The sequence below is a fragment of the Ambystoma mexicanum genome, chromosome 10 (assembly GCF_040938575.1).
Source record: "Ambystoma mexicanum isolate Mex_15411 chromosome 10, UKY_AmexF1_1, whole genome shotgun sequence".
NCBI lineage: Eukaryota > Metazoa > Chordata > Amphibia > Caudata > Ambystomatidae > Ambystoma > Ambystoma mexicanum.
This window is the reverse complement of record NC_090932.1, coordinates 1,515,488,059-1,515,506,389: the sequence shown is the minus strand read 5'-3', so window position 1 is coordinate 1,515,506,389 and position 18,331 is coordinate 1,515,488,059. Positions and strand designations below refer to the sequence as shown.

General features: G+C 47.8%; 1 protein-coding gene across 1 annotated transcript in view; it reads right to left on the bottom strand.

Moving 5' to 3' along the window:
- The window catches only part of DNAH10 (dynein axonemal heavy chain 10), a 2,725,177-nt gene that overhangs the window by 1,158,331 nt on the left and 1,548,515 nt on the right, over nucleotides 1-18,331 (bottom strand). The window contains exons 39-41 of the mRNA XM_069619694.1: nucleotides 14,512-14,670; nucleotides 2,523-2,658; nucleotides 879-1,001 (exon numbers count right to left, since the gene is read on the bottom strand). Of these exons, the coding sequence (XP_069475795.1) occupies nucleotides 879-1,001; nucleotides 2,523-2,658; nucleotides 14,512-14,670 (418 nt within the window). The remainder of the gene's footprint in view (nucleotides 1-878; nucleotides 1,002-2,522; nucleotides 2,659-14,511; nucleotides 14,671-18,331) is intronic.

The window sequence follows — 18,331 nt, the reverse complement described above, 5'->3', positions numbered from 1 at the left end:
AGATATATTCTGGGTGTAATGGAACAAAACAGGCTGCTCAGTCTAGAAGCAAATATTTCTACAAATATCAACTATCATAAAATATAAGTATCTAACTGGGCCTGCATTTCATTAACTGTGTACAGGTGTAGTGCAAGTGTGCACTGGGATTTGCACTGGCACAGAATTTGCCTTGGTGCGTATGTGCATTGATGATGTACATGCGGGACGATAGCTCAGCAGCAACGTGCTCGCCTTTGAAACAAGACGACAGGAAGCAACACAGGTTCAATCCCTGGGTCCGTGCTTAGAATACCTCAGGTTAATAAGAGTGTCATAAATACGCAACTGAGACATGTTCCTGTAACAGCACCTCGATGCCCCCGGGCTGCTTGAGCGCTTTAAAAAATGCAAATAAATAAATAAAAATTATAATGATGTGTAATTTATATAGCGCTGTCACCAAAGCGTTTTACATAGAACATATTTACATACAATATCACCCAACCGAAGTTGGCATTCACTTATTGACCTTGGAAGGATAGACGGCAGAGTTGGCCTTGTCGCGATTCGAACCTGTGACCTGCAGATCACACACAGATTGCAGCAGTGAGAGCTGAACCCGCAGAGCTATCTTAGCGGCTTGGACCAATGTACTTGTGCACCAGGGAAAATGTAACCGGTGCAACTTTTGCATCCCTGCAAAAGTGGTGCACCAGTGAAGTGTAGTCTTTTGTTTGCACAGTCTCAATTGCCTGCAAAGGGAGAAGGCGCTACCTTATACTTTCCAATTCATACACTCGATGTGGGGACAGGGTTTGTGGTGCCACAGTACTCCTTTCCTATATGTTGAAATGATGTCCAACGGTTGTTTGAAATCAGCAGTGGATGTGACCTACCTTGTTGGGCCTGTGATTAATCCACTTTTGCCAGAATGGTTCATATCTCAGATTTTTGGGGTCCACAAACACCATACCACAGCGGGATACCGTGGCAGGGGATGCATATTGTAAATCTCCCACCTATGGAAGCAATAGAAAGCTGTTGTTTAATGTGTTTGAGCATGTTTCCTATAGGCTATGTATGGTAACACATCATAGATCAGTGCTGGAAAGAGCTAAACAAAAATCAAATGTACACAACTGCAAAGATGCAAGGAAAGTACAGAATGCAGGTCATTTTCCACGTAGTGGAGTGTAAATGTGATGGGCTACAGGCACCCTCGCCAGGCAACATTTATGCAGATCAGCAACCTCTCCCCATTTATGTGCTAAAGGCTTGCCTGGCAGGGGACTGCCCCTCACAAGGCTGGAGATGGGCAGCGCCATCATTAAGGCTGAAAAGGTGAGGCCGCTGGAAGCAGAGGCCTTTTTCCTAAACCCTGAAGCTCCGGCGAATGAGCATGCGCTTCAGGATTTAGGAAAAAAAGGCCTCTGCTTCCAGCCGCCTCACCTTTTCAATTACTCCTTGTGAACACTGCTGACCATGCGCTCATACATGTCGGACAGCGTTTATTTGTCATTTAAAATGTCTGACTGCCACATGCTAGGCAATGTTTACAATGGATCCCTACAGGGTCCGCCTGCTTTATGCAGGTGCATGAAGCTGGGCTAGCAGACCTCATTGCGATCTGTTCAGCAGGAAAGCCTGCACCAACATGAAAAGCTGGAGCATTTGTATGGCAGAGAGGAAGTTGGTGCCGAAAACGCACGTTTTCTTACGCCCCTCCTGCCCACCATAAAAATGACTGAATATGGGGGTAATGGTAATGGAAGGCATAAAACCCTTACTCAAGGCTCCCCCATTGAACATGAGCCCCAATGTATTTAATAGTAGGTAACAGCAGGCATCACGCAAAGGAAGCCAAATGGGGACAAATTAAGGGATACAATAAGCATCAAATGGAGGAGACATCGCATTTTAAATAAAAAAGCATGATGAGTACAAGCACAGCTACTTATCCGTGCCTGTACTTATCCAGCATTGTTATCTTTCATAGATTCACATGCTTTGTACACCCACCATGTGTCAAGCTGGTAATCTATCAATACGACTATGAAAGATACCTACACCAGAGAACCAAAGCCATTCAATGCACCAGGTTGCCGATATTGGATATGGCACAGTCCAAGATAAAAGGAGCAGCAGAGTGCTTTGCCGAGAACATCCATTGTAGCAAGAACAGCTTGAATATGAGGTGCTGTCCAGAGTACAGTATGGGGTGGGGTGGGGTGACCGGTGGAGACCAGAGTACATTAACCAGGATATGATAGTGTCCGTGAAATAGTAATATTGGGCAGTACTCAACTGTGCACTGTACAACTGGGTTTTACATATTTACATTGCTTTATAAACATTTACAATTTGTGGTAGAAGGAGATCAGGTAATTCGCACATAATCTCACAATTATCGTCAATCAACAAAGTTGGATTAGAACCCAGGACTCCAGGATCAATGGTCAGCAAAGTAGGCATCACATCTTGCTAGATGCTACGCTCAATAGACTATATTGTGCAGCAAATTGCTTTAATTATAGGCTTACCTCAAATAACATTGCACAGTGTGGCTGAAGCCTAATTCGCTCCCCGTTGGCCAACGTCAACAGCTTGTTGTCATCCATGACGGAATTCATGTTCTCTACCCAAAGTGCATCCACGTCTCCATCAAACAAAATGTACCTATACAAAAAGGTGTTAATAATGATTGAGTAAAATATGCATGCTATTAAAACCGCTTAACTGCATAGGTGGGAGGAGCCTACAATGATTTCTTATCTGAATTGAGGACAACACACTTCTCCTTTTGCACTTAAGGTGTTACATTATACTCACAGTTGATCACTATAAAAAACGAATCAAATAACAGTTACAGTGTAGAACTTAAATGTACACAGCGGGGAGTGTTACCCTTTTACCCTGAACTGCTTGTGAAGCTACTGCTAATCGGCTCGCGGAGGGCCACACGCTCTAGTCAGGTGTATATGGACTCTAAACGACTGATGGACTGGTGCAAGTTCACGGTTTCATGACGTGATTGTGTCATCCCCTATGCCTCTGTGTAGAACTGCTGATGCCCCGCCACCTTCTTCAATCATGGCTTCTGACTCCTTCCGTACCATTCTTTGTGTATTCTATGTACACTATTTCTGGTGGGAAGCCAGAGCTCTTTTCAAAAGAAGCAATATGAGCAGAAATGTTTTTCTGGCAGTTCGTTCTCATAATGTCTCTTTACCAAGACTACAGCCAAGAGAGCAACATGGCCACCATTAAGGATAACCAGGAGAGCATGTGCTACCCTTATTTAGACAGGCTCTGGTTTTCAGAACCCTTCCGTGCCAAATTTTACCCATGGGGTCCAATTACATAATTAGCGTCCACCAGTGCTTTCAGCTGAGAGTTAAAGCCAAGGTGGAGTGGGATTCTATCCGCGTACAGTTAAAAGGTTTCAATGAACATTGTTTCCATCCAATCAGCCATTTCCATATAAGCAAATAGTTCTGGCCTTCTGCCCCAGAGAGGCAAATGGTCTGAACTTACCCCATAAGCAGTATGGTTCAGTGGGTTGGGAGGGTTGGCCAACAGCCATGCGGTGAAGCCGTTTACTTCTTGAGCTCCTGCGTGATCTGTTAAATTGATAAGCCTTACTACCATACAACACAGCCAAATATTGAGAAAAGCACAGAGAAGCATACCCAAATGCATATGGAGTGCATGTGAGAGAGTGCGAGCTGCAGGGAGCCTGGAGAGTTGCCGAGAGGACGAGAAATGGTGGAAGAGCCAGCAGAGGAAAATGGCGCCCCCAGCTTGAACGGGTGGCTGGAGTAGCGGTTGCTAATACGGGGCACAAGCCATGAGGTTGCTTGGAGTGAAACCTGGTGCCCACGTGGCAAAAAGCAGAGACAAAGCTGAAGCCCGGTGAGCACCGGGTGAAGGAGTGGTAGAGGGACCAGTGTGGTGGTGATACAGAGAGCAGTGCCTGGGGAGTGACATACCTGCGAGCAGAGCAGGACGAGCAGCGACCTGCTAGGAGGAGTGAAATACACACCAGGTGAGGCGGGAAGCATTGTGGCTAGCCTGGAGGGCACCGTAGACACTGTGGCGGCGACTGCAGTGAAGTGGGAGCACATTAGAGAGGGCTGGCGTCAGGATGCGCAGCGAAAAAGAGAGGAAGTGGCGGCGGTGAAGCATAGAGCAGCAGGTATCTGGGAGAGACTCCCACAGAGGGAGCCGCCAGAAGAACCTCGGAAAGAGCAGTGGAGGAGTGAGGGGGCTGAGGTGAGAGAGGCTCAGCCTACTCCACACACGCAGAGCGACGGGGCATCCACAGTAAGAGAAGGACATGGAAGAGGTGGCCCCAGGAGAGAAATGAGCCGACCACATTGAGCAACCAACAGCAGAGGCAGCAGGGACCCGAGCCTCGGAAAGGAAAGGATGGGAGAAGGCTGCCCCACTGTGAGTAACAGAGCTCTGATGTGAGAGGTGAGCAACAGCGCTGGTGCATGTCAAATGGTGCCATAAGCAGAGGGCTTCCCCCATTGTTTCTAGAGGGCAATATAGCACCAGAGAATGCAGTGTGGTGGCGATGGGCAACATGGTGGGCAGTGGCAGTAACAAACCACGGAAGGAGCATGCCCTGCAAGACACTCAAGTGAGGGCTGTAGGAAGGGGGCTAGGGAAGCTGCGCAAGGAGGAACAGAGGAATTAAAGGAAGATAGGTCCGGTCACAGGCAAACTTACTGATGCCTGGGAACCAGAGGGTGGCCTGCGGCATTGGACAGGGCACCACCATAAGGGAGGGTCTGTACCTCCTGGGCATCTTGTATAGCAGGGAAGATGCTGGCACAGTAGCATGCAGAGGAGGAGGAGGCGCCATGAGGAAGGGACTGGGCACTGCTGGTAGGTCACCCACAGCAAACGGTAAGTGGACTTTGCAGATCAGTCCAGCAATGAGCAGCCCCACCGACTACATCACTGGAAGCAAAGCAGCTGGCGGAATAGAGCCGCACAGATGAAAACCCGCTCACATGCCAGAACGACAACACAAAGAGAAGACCAGGAAGACCAGAATGGAAACCCTTGCTCGCAAAGGGGAGGGTGGTAGCAAAGCATTGCAGGAGGGCTGCTGCGGCAGGATGTCAGAAAACTGGCAGAAAAAGAGTGTGGACTGTGGAGACCCAGGTAGATAAAAACAAACAGTATATAGAGGGGACCATGTCGGAGGTGTAAGAACTCAAACTGAAGGTAGCGGCCCTGGAGAGCAGAGCAGAGGATGCAGAGGGAAGGTCACGACAAAATAATATTCGGCTACTGGGCCTGCTGGAGGGAGCAGAGGACAAGGACCCCATGACATATGTGGAAAATAAAATATGCTCCTGCAGGGAGTAGGGCCGGGACCCTGTTGCAGGGCTTCACGGCAAAGAGAGCCCACAGGACCTGCCGAACAGTGCACATTACTGCACTGCTACACAGGCCTCCCAGACGCTTGGGAACCATATGGGGGTGGCGGGAGAAGGGGCTAGATGGTAAGGGGAGAGGGACCCCAGAGTTGAACGGGAGTCAGTGGCAAGCCAGGCCTGTGGGCAGGAAAATGAGAGAAAGGGCAGTCGGAGAAGAGCGAGTGGGAAGCCTGGGAGAATGGAAAGTAGGAGACTGCAATGAGTAACATTAAAGTTGTCTCCGGGAATGTCGGGGGGCTCAACAGCTTTGTCAAGCTGAACAGGGCGCTGAACAGGGCGCACACATATTTGAGGGGCAAAGGGGTGTACATAACCCTTCTAGAGAAGACACATCTCACCGCAGCTAGGCAGACCATGATGCACAAACAATGGGAGGACAGACGTACAGCTCACCGTATTATAGGGGCACACTTATATGGATGGACCCCACAGTGCCTTTTAAGCTACTGGAATGTAAGTGTGACAATGAGGGTAGGATGGTTGTACTGTACGGGTCGTGGAGCACTGGGAATTCTGCATTATCAATACATATGCCCCCAACCACGACGCTATCAGCTTCTTTAGGTCATTGGGCCCCAGACTGGCACCATACAGGGGTGCTCTGTGGATATGGGGTGGGGAATTTGACTGCACAAATGACCCTGTACTGGACAGATCAGACGGAAAGCACAGCAACAGGCACCACCGGCTAAAGCGCTGAGCACACTGCTGCAGGAACTGGGGCTGAGAGCAGCTGCATGGGGATCAGAGGGACTACTGTTACTATTCAAGCCCACACAATGTACACACGCCCATACACTACATGCTGAGTCTTTGGGCAAATTTGTTGCAGCTGAGTACAGGGCGAGGGTCCTGTCGGATCACGCGCCGCTGGTTGTGACATACATAGAGCAATGGTCAGACCCCCCCATCCCAATGTGGAGACTAAGAGCTGAAGAAATGCTGGTTAAGCAGTTCCAGGCCCATATGGGGGAAGAGCATAGTGGAGTTTATGCCCAAAACATGGGGAGTGCAGGAAGTGCAAGGACACTGTGGGAAACTTTCAAGGTAGTAATGAGGGGGGAGGCAGTAGGCAAAATGGGGGGCATAAGAAGAGACCTGCTGCGCAGCATTGAAAGTACAGAAGCACAGATGGAAGCTCTGGCAGAGGAGGAAGAACTACCAACAGGGTGGGAGAGGGAACTCACTGAGCTTAGACAGAAGTGTATCGTAGATTGGGAGAGGTTGGGCAAACATGATTACACCAAGTACTTGGAGAGACTCCACGAAAGTGGGGACAAGCCTGAGGGAGTGTAGGCCTGAATATGTCGTACAGGGGAAAAGAGGGGAATGATCAGCACCATCAGGGATGAATGCGGGCAGGAATGGCGGGCCCAAAGCTAGATGAATGCGATCTTTGTCCGATTTTATTGACAGTTATATAGTGCAGATGAGCAGGGAAAGCTGGAGTAATAGAAGAGGCCCTAGTCGATATAGGGCAGCTGCGACTTGAACAAGAGCAGCCAGAGATACTGGATGCCCCGCTTACTGAGAAGAAATTGAAGACGACTATACTCTCGTTACCTACCAGCAAAAATGTACAAGAAGTATGTGGGTGAACTGGCACCGAATCTTCTGCAAACGCTGGAAGCAGCATTTGAGGTCGGGCTACTGCCTACGATGATGCGGGAATCAATTATAGTGCCGATACTTAAACTGGGGAAATCACTTCTCATGTGCGGCTCCTATAGTCCACTCTCAATGATAAACCAGGACTGTAAAATTCTAGCCACGCTTCTAGCGAACATGCTGTGTAGCGTACTCAACACCCTAGTGCACCCAGACCAGACAGGCTATGTTCTTGTCAGGAACACATCCTGGAACTTGCGCAGACTGCACCCCATAATAGACGAGACCAGCGGGGTGAGGAAGAGTATGCTGTGGCTTCGCTGGACACGATAAAAGCACTTGACTCAGTGAGGAGGAAGTGGCTGCATGCAGTCTTCAGGCGCTTTGGGGTGGGCCTGCCGTTTTTGCGTTGGGTGCACAGGTTATACAAGAAACTGATGGCTCGAATGAGGACGGGGAAATATATTTCAGAGGCGTGGGAATTGCAAAGAGGATCCAAGCAGGGGCTCCTTCTCTCCCCCATGCTATTTATTATGGCGCTGGAACCCCAAGGGGCCTTCCTCAGGGTGCATTTCAAAGATGCAGGCATCCCGGTGGGCAGCATTACACATGTGGTCTCACTGTATGTGACAACGTATTGTTGTACACACAGAACCCGGAGGTCAATTTGCCATATATGTTAGAGGTCCTGGACGGTTTGGCTAGATTTTCAGACATAACCATAAGCAGGGAAAAGTCAAGGTTGTTCCCACTGGCAAGCCTAGTAGGGCTGGAACAAAGGTGCCTCCTGAACTTGGGGTTGCAATGGGCGGTGGTTACCTTCAGGTATTTGGGGTGGACGTTTACCATTTCCCGAGAATGGAGCATGAAAAGAACACACTGAAGGCGCTACACGGGGTCAAGAGATCCATGGAGTTCTGGCAGAGGCTACCTTTGTCCATGATGGGCCAGGTGGTGATTCTTAAGATGGTGGTACTACCGTGCTTGTTATAGCATTTTTTTTAACATACCCTATGACATCCCAGGGAAGTTCTTCCGCAGGCTCGATTCGCTGCCAAGCGGATTTCTCTGGGGGAGCAAGAGGTGCAAGATTTCGTTGGGAATGCTGACCAGAGACTACAAAGACAAGGGTTTCAAGCTGCCGCACTTCAAAGCATATTACCTAGCAGGTCAACTGCAGTTTTTCATGACCTGGCTGCAGGGGAAGGCTTGCTGGATACTGGGCTACTATAGGGTGAAGTCAGACCATACTACCTGAGGGAGGTTCTCTGGGTGGGAGATGCCAGCTTGCCGAAGGCACCGGCACTAATAGCACTGGGGCGGAGACTATGGAAGATGGTGGGGAAGCAGGGCCTATACTACGCTAATGTACCCTTGACGACGCTCTATAGGAAAAGTCAGGGGGAGGTTTGTAACTTTCGGGAGCCAAACGAAATAATAACTTTCTTTAAGAGATTTGCACCAGGATGGTGCATGGGTGTGCTTCCCTGTCCTGACAGAGCGATACCATATCCCCAGAGGCCAGTTCTTGACGTACCACAGGCTGATTAAAACAGCTGATGCCAGATGATTGGGAATAAAGGAGGGAGAGGAGGGAGACGCCATGCTGGACTTGGCGGATGGGGGACATGTGATCTCTAGATGCTGCTAGATTGCCTGGGCATGCCAAAACTCAAAGTAAGGGCCCAGTGAGAGAAAGACGTTGGGAGACCCTTCACAGACAGGGAATGGGCTAAAGCACTGATATATACGAGAAAGGTATCCAGGAACGCCAGATGCAAGCAGGCGCAACTGCAGGTTACACACTGGGAGTATATGACCCCACAAACCATGTTGCAGTTCCCTGGTGCGGGCGAGCAGAGATGTCCTAGATGTGCAAGCGACACAGGTCCTTTTGGCAAGACATAGAAAGGGTCATAAGGGGCAGGATCAATATGCATGAGGGGCTGCTGGAGGCATGCCTGCTGGGACTCTTCCCCAGACGGATTACAGAAGCACACCTAGCCAAGATGAAGGACCTAATTGCGTCCTGGCCAAACATAGTATTGCACTAGCGTGGCAGTCAGTGGAAGGCCCCCGAATAGAGGCATAGTAGGGGGACTTAAAGAAGTGGGCGGTGTTAGGGAGAATTCTCTGTTTAGGCTGAATTTCCTAACCTAGTGAGTCCCCCAGCAGCTTTGCTGGATTTCTGGAGTTTGTTTTTTTCTCCTGCCAAGAGTGAGACTATTTTTCTCCCACTCTTGGACATGATTTGTGGTGTTCCTTTGACTGGTAATGTGTTTTTTGGGCTATGGGGTCCTTTACTCCATAAGGTCTCATGTATTTTTACTATGTGTGTTACACAGCACCCTCCGTGCAGTGACACAGGGGTGTCATAGTGACACCCCACCATAGACTCCATACCCTGGGACTGACTACTGTCTCCCAGCGCATGTAAAGTCACCATTGGCTTTACTAGCCCCAAATTATGAACAGAAACCAGTACAAACCATCATATTGTGGACGTACTGGTCGGGGCAATTCGATTGCCCCGGGGTCTGTTAGTCGAGGGGGCACGTCTCCGTCCCCCCTGATCGAGTTTTGGCTGGTGGCAGTGGATACTACTTTTTATATTCGACCGCGAATATATCTCTATTAGATTTTCCCATTGTTCGAGGCTACCAACTTTAATTATTTAATTCTCATAGCCTCGAACATACTGCCGGTTTATTTATTTAATATTAATTCGCCGGTTGGTATTTTTTGCCAGGACTCGATTCTAAAATGGCGTTGTGTTCTCTTCTGTGACTCCAACCCAAGTCGAGCCCTTTGTTCCACTTTTTTGGCAGGCTTCTCCACAGAAGCCTCCAAAAGTGGTGCCACTCTGTCTGGGTACCACAGGGGGTGTGGGAGGGGGTTTAGGCAACCTGGACTGAGTTACCTTGGTAACTCAAGTCGCACTCTTGTGTGATTGGCCCAAGTGGTGAGCTGGCCGGCTCACCACTTAGCATGTTTGAGTGACAGCTAGGCTGAGTGAATGGGGGTGTGCTGCATAAAAGCAGGGCTTTTGGGACTGGAACTTTAGAAATCGCCACAGGACCTGAGAATCCGACGAGGGAGAAGCTGAGCCGACCTGCTACGACGACACCACCGGTGGAGCCCTGCGGAACCGACTCACCACTTCCCGACGACAGAGAAGATCTCCCGGCTGGAGAGTCTTCTTCCTCTGACTGGTGGGCACAACCAGTCTACTTTCTTTTTCTCGCATCCCAAGACGCCTTGTGGTCGAATTGCCCGTGCCAAGCACACCGGCAGCCGGATAGCCACTTACCACTGGACCGCAAATATAAGGACCGCTCCTTTTAACTGATAACTCCGCGGCTGGTTTCTTCCCTGGCAGTGCAACGGACTACTGCCTTCCTACCCGACGAGATCCTCTCTTCCCCCGGACGAAGCACCGACTTGCATCCGCTCCAGGAACAACTGCCCCCGCTGGAGTATTCTCACCACTTTAAGGTACCGTGTCCGGCAGGCCTCCCTTTCTAAAGATTGCTACAAGGTAATAATAATCCCTTAAGCTTCTGGACTGGGCTGGCCGCCTTGACCATCTAACTGGTCCCTTTCTTTTGGCAGCTCCAAAAGGTTGATGTGTAGTTTGGACTCCGATGGAGACCAACGACCGCGGATTGTCAGATTGTTGGTGTGGGCTCCCCACCCAGTGATTGAGGCGTCCGTCACTACCGTTATACCCGGCCATGGCTGCCAAAAAGATTCTCCCTTGAGAATTTTATCCTGGCAAGCCCATCTGTTCGGAACTTGCACAAGATCTGACATATTCCCCAAAAACTGGGACCACTGAGTTCTGAGGGCCCATTGAAGGGACCTCATTGTCAATCGGGACCCTTGTTAGGGAGAATTCTCTTATAAGGCTAATTTCCCTTACCTATAGAGTCCCCCAGCAGCTTTGCTGGATTTGAAGGATCTATTTTTTTCTCCTGCTAATAGTGAGACTCTTTTTCCCACTCTTAGGCATATGGGTGACATGTGCTTGAGGCTATTTATGTGCTTATGGGCTATGGAGTTTTTCTCACTCCATAGGTATAATCTTATTTATGTGTGTTACACAGCACCCTCAGTGCAGTAACACAGGGGTGTCATAGTGACCCCCAAACATAGACTCCATACCCTGGGACTGACTACTTTGCTAGTCAATAGTTATGAACAAAACCAGTACAACCCATCTTACTATGGAAGTACTGAAAAGGGTTAATAGTTTTTCCCTGGTGTTCATTTTTGAGAGGGTACTGTCCAGTCCCTCTCTCCAAAGTTTCTGGCTGGTGGCAGTGGTTACTACCGTTAATATTCAACTGCGAATATTTTCCTATGGGATTTTCCCATTGTTCGAGGGTACCACTTTTTATGATAGCCTTTAACAAACCGCTGGGTTATTTTATTATTAACTTTACTCCGGTGTTTTTTTTTGCTGGGTCTTTAATAATATTTCTTTCTAGTGTCTTTCTCTGTAACTTTGACTCAGGTCAGGGATCCTTTGTTCATCCTTTTGGCGGGCTTCTGCACAGAAGCCCTCCTTTCGGCGCCACTGAGTCTGGGGTAGACAGGATGTGTTGGAGGGGTAATAGGCACCCTGGACAGGGTTGCCTAAGCGACCCAAGTTGAACACTGCCCTGATAGGCTGGGAGCTAACCCCGCCAGGATAACCACCCTGCTGTGTGAGTGACAGCTAGGCTGTTTGAATGGGTTTTTCTGCATAAAAGCAGGGCTCTGAGGACTGGAGGACAAAACGTCACCACTGGACCTGAGAAATCCAAAGAGGAGAGAAGCCGAAGACATCTGCAACGACTGATCCACCGGTGAAGCCCTGCTGCAGATCCTCACCACTTTTTCTCCAACGACAAGAGAAGATCTTCACCTGCAAGAGCCTTCTTCCCTTGAGCTGGTGGGGCTAACCAGTTCGCCAATTGCTTTCCGGACCTGCCTTGGTCGAATCGCCAGTTCCAAGCACTCGGAGACCGGATAGCCAGGCACCCGTCCACCACGACCGCAATTTAAAGGAGCGTACCTTTTATTCGGTTTTGGCATCACTGCGGCTGGCTTCATCCCTGGCAAGTGCAGTAACTCGAACCTTCCTCCACGACAAGAGCCTCTCTTCCTCTGCTGGATCTCCCGAACTGCAGGAACTGCCAGGAACTACCGTCACCACAGGAGCCTCTTCCACTTTCAAGGTACATTGTTCCGCCAGGCCTCCCATTTCATTGGGTACTGATAGAGGTGTTTTAAATCCTTTACTTACCTTCTGGGCTGACCGCCCCTTTCGTCTAACATTGTCTTTTTACCTTCTGCACCTTCCTTTTCAACCGTTAAACAAAGACTTGCCTGCAGCTACTAGAACCGTTTGATCCTGGGCACTTTGCCTTGTACCACTAACTCTGGCACAGGCCTATTGATTCTGGTTAAATCTGTTACAACTGCCTTCTCTAGATTGCTTTTCATCAAGAAATGTGTTGGTGCACCTAAACTCTTATAACCACCTTTTCCTTCCCCTTTATATATTGTTCAAATGTGATTTTGCTCGATTTTCACCTAAGTATTGCTTATGCCAAAGTACTACCTTGCCTAAATTGTTCACAATCTGATTGGGAAGTGTTGCTGGTGTGTTTAGGAGTCTAACCCTATATAACTTGTCCTTTCCCTCCCTCTAAAGAGATTGTTAGAGTGCCAACTCTTTCTGAACCTTTGAGACTTTTCAACCGTGTGACCTTGGACACATTTCGTTCTGATCCTCTTAAAGTGGATCTGACTTTCTGAACTCTAACTTCACGGTTTGACTCTGCCTTCCTCTCTTGCTGTGTTCTTTTGAAAGTGTTGGGATCTGTTTCAATTTATGCTCTGCCTTTCTCTCCCTTTTAAACCGAATTATTAGAGTGCCATCTGCGTTAAGCACTCACCGCTGTCTGAAAATAAGTGGGGCTTTACTTAAGACTTGTCTAATATTCTTTTAAGGGAGTGTATATCTTTTAGTAACCGTGTTTTTTAACTGCTTAATATTAGTGCCTGTGTGTTTTATTAGATGTGGTTTTAAATAAATAATTATATCTCTTTTACACCAAGCTTTGGTCAGTGTTTGCTTGTTCTACTGTGTTCTTTTGACCTATTGTGAATACTCTGTATACTGCCTAACTCTTCTTGAGGGAAGTCTGACTGCTTAGCCACAGCTACCAAGTATATCTGTGTGGTACAGACTGCTACCAAGTGGGTTTACTGCCAAACACCCGTAGTCTTAAATCTTTTGCAGTGGTCCCAGAGGGAACTGCACAGGTTTCTGCCTAACAGGCGTAAACTGAGAAAATGGTGTAGCATAGAGCAGTATACAGGGACAAAGAGGGTAGTAAGGATGTTGCGGCATGGAACACATTCGTTCAAATGATGTTTGCACCACAGGATGACATGTCATACTGAGAACAGCGAGGGGTAAGGGGGGGAAGACTTGAGGGGCAGACAAGGCGGGGTCCAGGCTGGGTATTGGGTGGGATGAGGACTTGGGGTGGGAAGGGCAGGATGGGGAAGCACGCAAAGTTTAGTTGGATTTGTTCATAAGTGGAAGACAGAAATCCAGGCAATGGCGGCCGTGGCCGGGGCCTGGGGGCTGTGGAGGTCTGGAGGGGGGCACCAAGAATATGCAATAGGAGACTGTTGCAACAATGAATGCAAATATACTGGCTGAGCATCCGGTGCTTCTATAACCCATGACTGCACAGAGTACAATTATGTATACGGATTGCTTTTGCTCTCTCGTCACTGCTACCTAATGCCCATTTCCCTGGTTGCTGAAAAATGAAAAAAGCAGTACGGCTCAGCGAGACACACAGGTCTAAAATTGGGTGGATTACCACTTTCTAGTGCCAGATCCATATACCAATTTGGCATTTGATGCCTATGGTTCACTGGCACAGCTAAATTGGCATGGGGCACGCCAGCAAGAGCCTGTGCCAAGTGACATTGGCTCCAAGTGCCTGGTAGAATAGGCCACCCCGGTAGTAGCGCCGTACCCCCAACAGGTTTTTTGGCATGACCTTTTTGATACTGGGGCCCCTAATCTTTTAAGATTATGATTTCAGTTTTGTTTTACTTTTCAGAGCTGGTTGTTTCTTCCTGTTTTCAATAATGAATGTTTTTTTAAAAAAAACACACACACACACACACACACACAAGTCTGCTTTGGTGTCGCTGGAGGTAGAGGAGGCCATCACCTGATGTGCCTGTTTGCACCATATACATATGGACAAAGGCTGCCACTGGTGTGCCCATTAGAACTTAAACTATTTTACTCTGATGATGGATCGCATGGTGCAGAAATCACTCTCCTAGAAACTTTAGTGAGGTGACCACGATATTATTAAACTTAATTAGAGGTTGTAGGGCAGGGTCATGGCAGTGATTTAAAAACCTGTTAGAAACATTATATTGTTACCTCCTCTCTTTTTTGTCCGTAGGCTTGTTGATTTCTCTAAAAATGTTGGACAGGACACCATCAGTCCAATCTCGTGTGGCTGGATCTAGAATACCGTACAGTTCAATAACACTCATGGCTTTCGGATTCAGTGTGTAATTTCTTGTAACTAAACCAAGCCTATTTCATGGAAAAGAAAAAGTAAAAATCAATTACTACAAATATTCAATGAACACATTTAATATATTGGTGGAAGACACATTCATTTCAATTAATTTCTTTTATTTGCAAAGCATAAAAATGTAAACACTTTTTAAAATAGCATAGCATGAAAGTCAGATAAACCAAACAAGGGTTATAGTAAAGAGTATGTAGTTGTAGTCAAGCTTAGGCCAATCAATTACTGTTAAGTCATTTATTAATCTTATTACTTCTGTTTTAAAGACAGTTCGCGCAATTGGATGTTTGCCATAGTAGTTTCAGTCCTCAAATTAAGTACTAATGTATCTTGTGATTAAGTAAGCACATTCTTTTTGTGTTTTTTGGGTGGTGCGACAAGGTCCCATTCTTTATGCTAGGAAGATCGGACCGGGGTCCACAACCCGCTCTGTGAAGCAGGCCACTGAGGAGGAACATGGTGGATTTCCCATATAGTCCATTCCATCCCTAGCTTTTCCTAGTCTTCATACTCTACTTCCCCAGCTCAGCGTCATCCATCCCCATACTCAAGAAGCCCCTGTAGTGGTAGTGAGCCCTTTAATGTATGAGGGACCTCCAGCCAGCAACTGTTAAACTACTGAGAAAGGAAATAGTGTGTGCTAAGGACTGTGCACTGGCAAATTGAATCGCAGGAGGCATCTCCTCCTCAATTCGCTCCCATGGACACGAGTCACAGATAGTTAACATCAGTAAAAGATTTGAACAAAGAAACCTCTAATGGGCACGCACTCTAGTGCCGTGGCTTGCTGACCTGAAGAGGGGACCTGCAAATCTTCATCCAATGATGGCTACAATTCACCTGCTCTCACACAGGAGCACACGCCACCCTGGTGCATCTCCCTCCATGGAAAAGGAGTGAATCATTTTAACAAGGAGGCTGGCCTTATTGAAGACTCGGGCCGCAGGCCGCACTACACAAAAGGATGGGAGATCAGTGGTCCCAGTAACATAGAGCCAATCCAAGAGCACAACTGAGTCCAAGTCCCTGTTGAAACTCACTAAACAATTATGTAATCAGCAGTATGTATTGTGGGTATCAGAAGTTAGGGATGGTCGGAGTGAGTTGGAGAGTACACGAGAGGAGCAGAGGAAGTGGCAGGGATGGAGAAAGAGAAGATGCAAATGGAGAGTTGTAGGGTAGTATGGAAGAAGTAAAAGGAGTAGTACGAGGAGAGGAAGAAGGGGGCGAAGAACAAGTTACTTACCAACTGTAACATTCTTTTGACTGGATGTTCTTCCCACGTATTCCTCATCTTTGATGTGTATCATCAGCTTTGCTGCTTCGGAAAAGAAATTCCACACCAGAGGGCATCGATGTCCCTCGAGGGCTGCCGTAGTGCGTCCACGTCATCCAAGGTATAAATAGCTCGAGTTGCGCCCGTTGGCTTCAGTTCTGTTTTTTGGATATCCCCAAATGAGTAGTTGAGTAGGCACACCCCAGACCGCAAGCTCTCAAGGAACACAAAGTGTAAATCACGTAAATTGTACGTTGGGGTAGGCTGGGAGGGTCGATGAGGAATACGCGATGGGAACATCGAGTCAAAAGAACGTTACAGGTGGTAAGTAACATGTTCTTCGAATGGATTGTGTCCTCCCATGTATTCCTCATTTTTGATAGACTCCCAAAGCAGTAATAATTTGGAGGAGGGAGTATCAATTACCCCTAATCATGGACCGTATGAAGAAAGGTCTTGGCAAACAGCCCTCCTTGGGATGACGTGGAATCTAAACAATAGTGTTTCACAAAAGTATGCATAGACAACCAGGTGGTGCAGCACAGATGTCTTGCACCAGGACACCCCTTTGAAGAGCTGTCGAAGTTGTCATGCCCCGAGAGGAGTGAGCTCTTAGCCCCTCTAGAGCTTCTTTACCCACCAATTGGTAACAATCAGCAATTACCATAATTATCCATTGCGATAAGGTTTGTTTAGTTACTGCCAAGCCCAATTTGTGGCTGATATAACCAATGAAAAGTTGGTCACTTTGTCGAAATTTTGCAAGTCTAGAAATATAAAAGCTGAGAGCCCCTTTTGGGTCCAGCCTGTGAAGCCTTTCTTCCTCTTTACCTGCATGAGGGGGAGGATAGAAAGATGGCAATGTGATTTTTTGAGACAAATGAAAGTCAGAGACTACCTTGGGTAGGAATGAAGGTTTGACTTTAAGTGGAACTTTATCTTTATGGAAACTGGTGTGAGGAGGCTTACAAGAGAGAGCCTGCAACTCACTCACCCTGTGGGCTGAGGTAATAGCCACTAGTAGGACTGCTTTCAATGTGAGAAGTCTTATAGGGCAAGAATGCAAAGGTTCGAAAGGAATTCATGTAAGGAATTATAATAGTAAATTTAAATCCCACACAGGCACATGGAATGGGACTGGGGTACACGTTAGTGAGACCCTTCAAAAATTGTACAATCAATGGAATCTTGAAATAAGATACTTCTTCAGAGGAGCGCAAACAAATAGAAAGCGCAGCTAGGTATCCTTTTATTGTACCAATCTGAAGTCCCAGATTGGCTAAATGTAGTAGGAAAGAAAGTACCATAGGTGTGCCACATAGGAATAGATCCACATTCTTATCCTTGCACCAGTTACTGAACTTATTCCAACGACACCGGTACAAGGATTTTGTTGCTGGCTTTCTAGCCGAAAGCAAAATCTCCATTACATCATCCGGGAGGTCCCAATCCTTATATCTCAGCCTCTCACAAACCATGCATGAAGGCTGAGTGTCTTGACCTCTGAATGGAGAACCCGACATACCTCTTGCGAGAGAAGATCCTCTCTTTTCGGAAGAAGTATTTGAAGGCAGATGGACATATCCAGAAGGTACGGGTACCACATCCTCCTGGCCCAATCCGGAGTAATTAGGATCATGGATTTCCCAACTTCCTCAACCTCCTGATCACATGAGGAATGACGGGGACTGGAGTAAATGCGTACAGGAGCGGAAATTCCCAGTCCACTACGAACGCGTCCCCTAGAGCTCCTCTCAGAGGAAATTCCCTTGAGCAATTCTGTTCGGACTTCTGATTCACCTCGGTTGCAAACAGATCAACTTGAGGGGTTCCCCAGAGGGCTTAGATCTCTTTAAGGACTTCCTGAGCTAGTTCCCACTCATGGGAGACTGAGCTTTGCCTGCTCAGAGCGTCCACCGCCGTGTTCTTCTCTCCGGCTAGGTGAACTGCTGATAGAGAGATTCCTTCTTGTATTGCCCAGAACCAGCGCTGTACTGCCTCTCTGCACAGTGGCAGTGACCCTACACCTCCTCTCTTCTTGAGGTAGTACATGGCCACTGTGTTGTCCGTCATTATCAGGACATTCTTTCCCCGTACAGCGGGAAGAAAGGCCTTCAGCGCTAGTCTGATTGCCCTCAGCTCCAAAAGGTTGATGTGTAGTTTGGACTCCGATGGAGACCAACGACCGCGGATTGTCAGATTGTTGGTGTGGGCTCCCCACCCTGTAATTGAGGCGTCCGTCACTACCATTATATCCGGCCATGGCTGCCAAAAAGATTCTCCCTTGAGAATTTTGTCCTGGCAAGCCCACCATAGAAGGTCTTGAGCCACTCTGTTCGGAACTTGCACAAGATCTGACATATTCCCCAAAAACTGGGACCACTGAG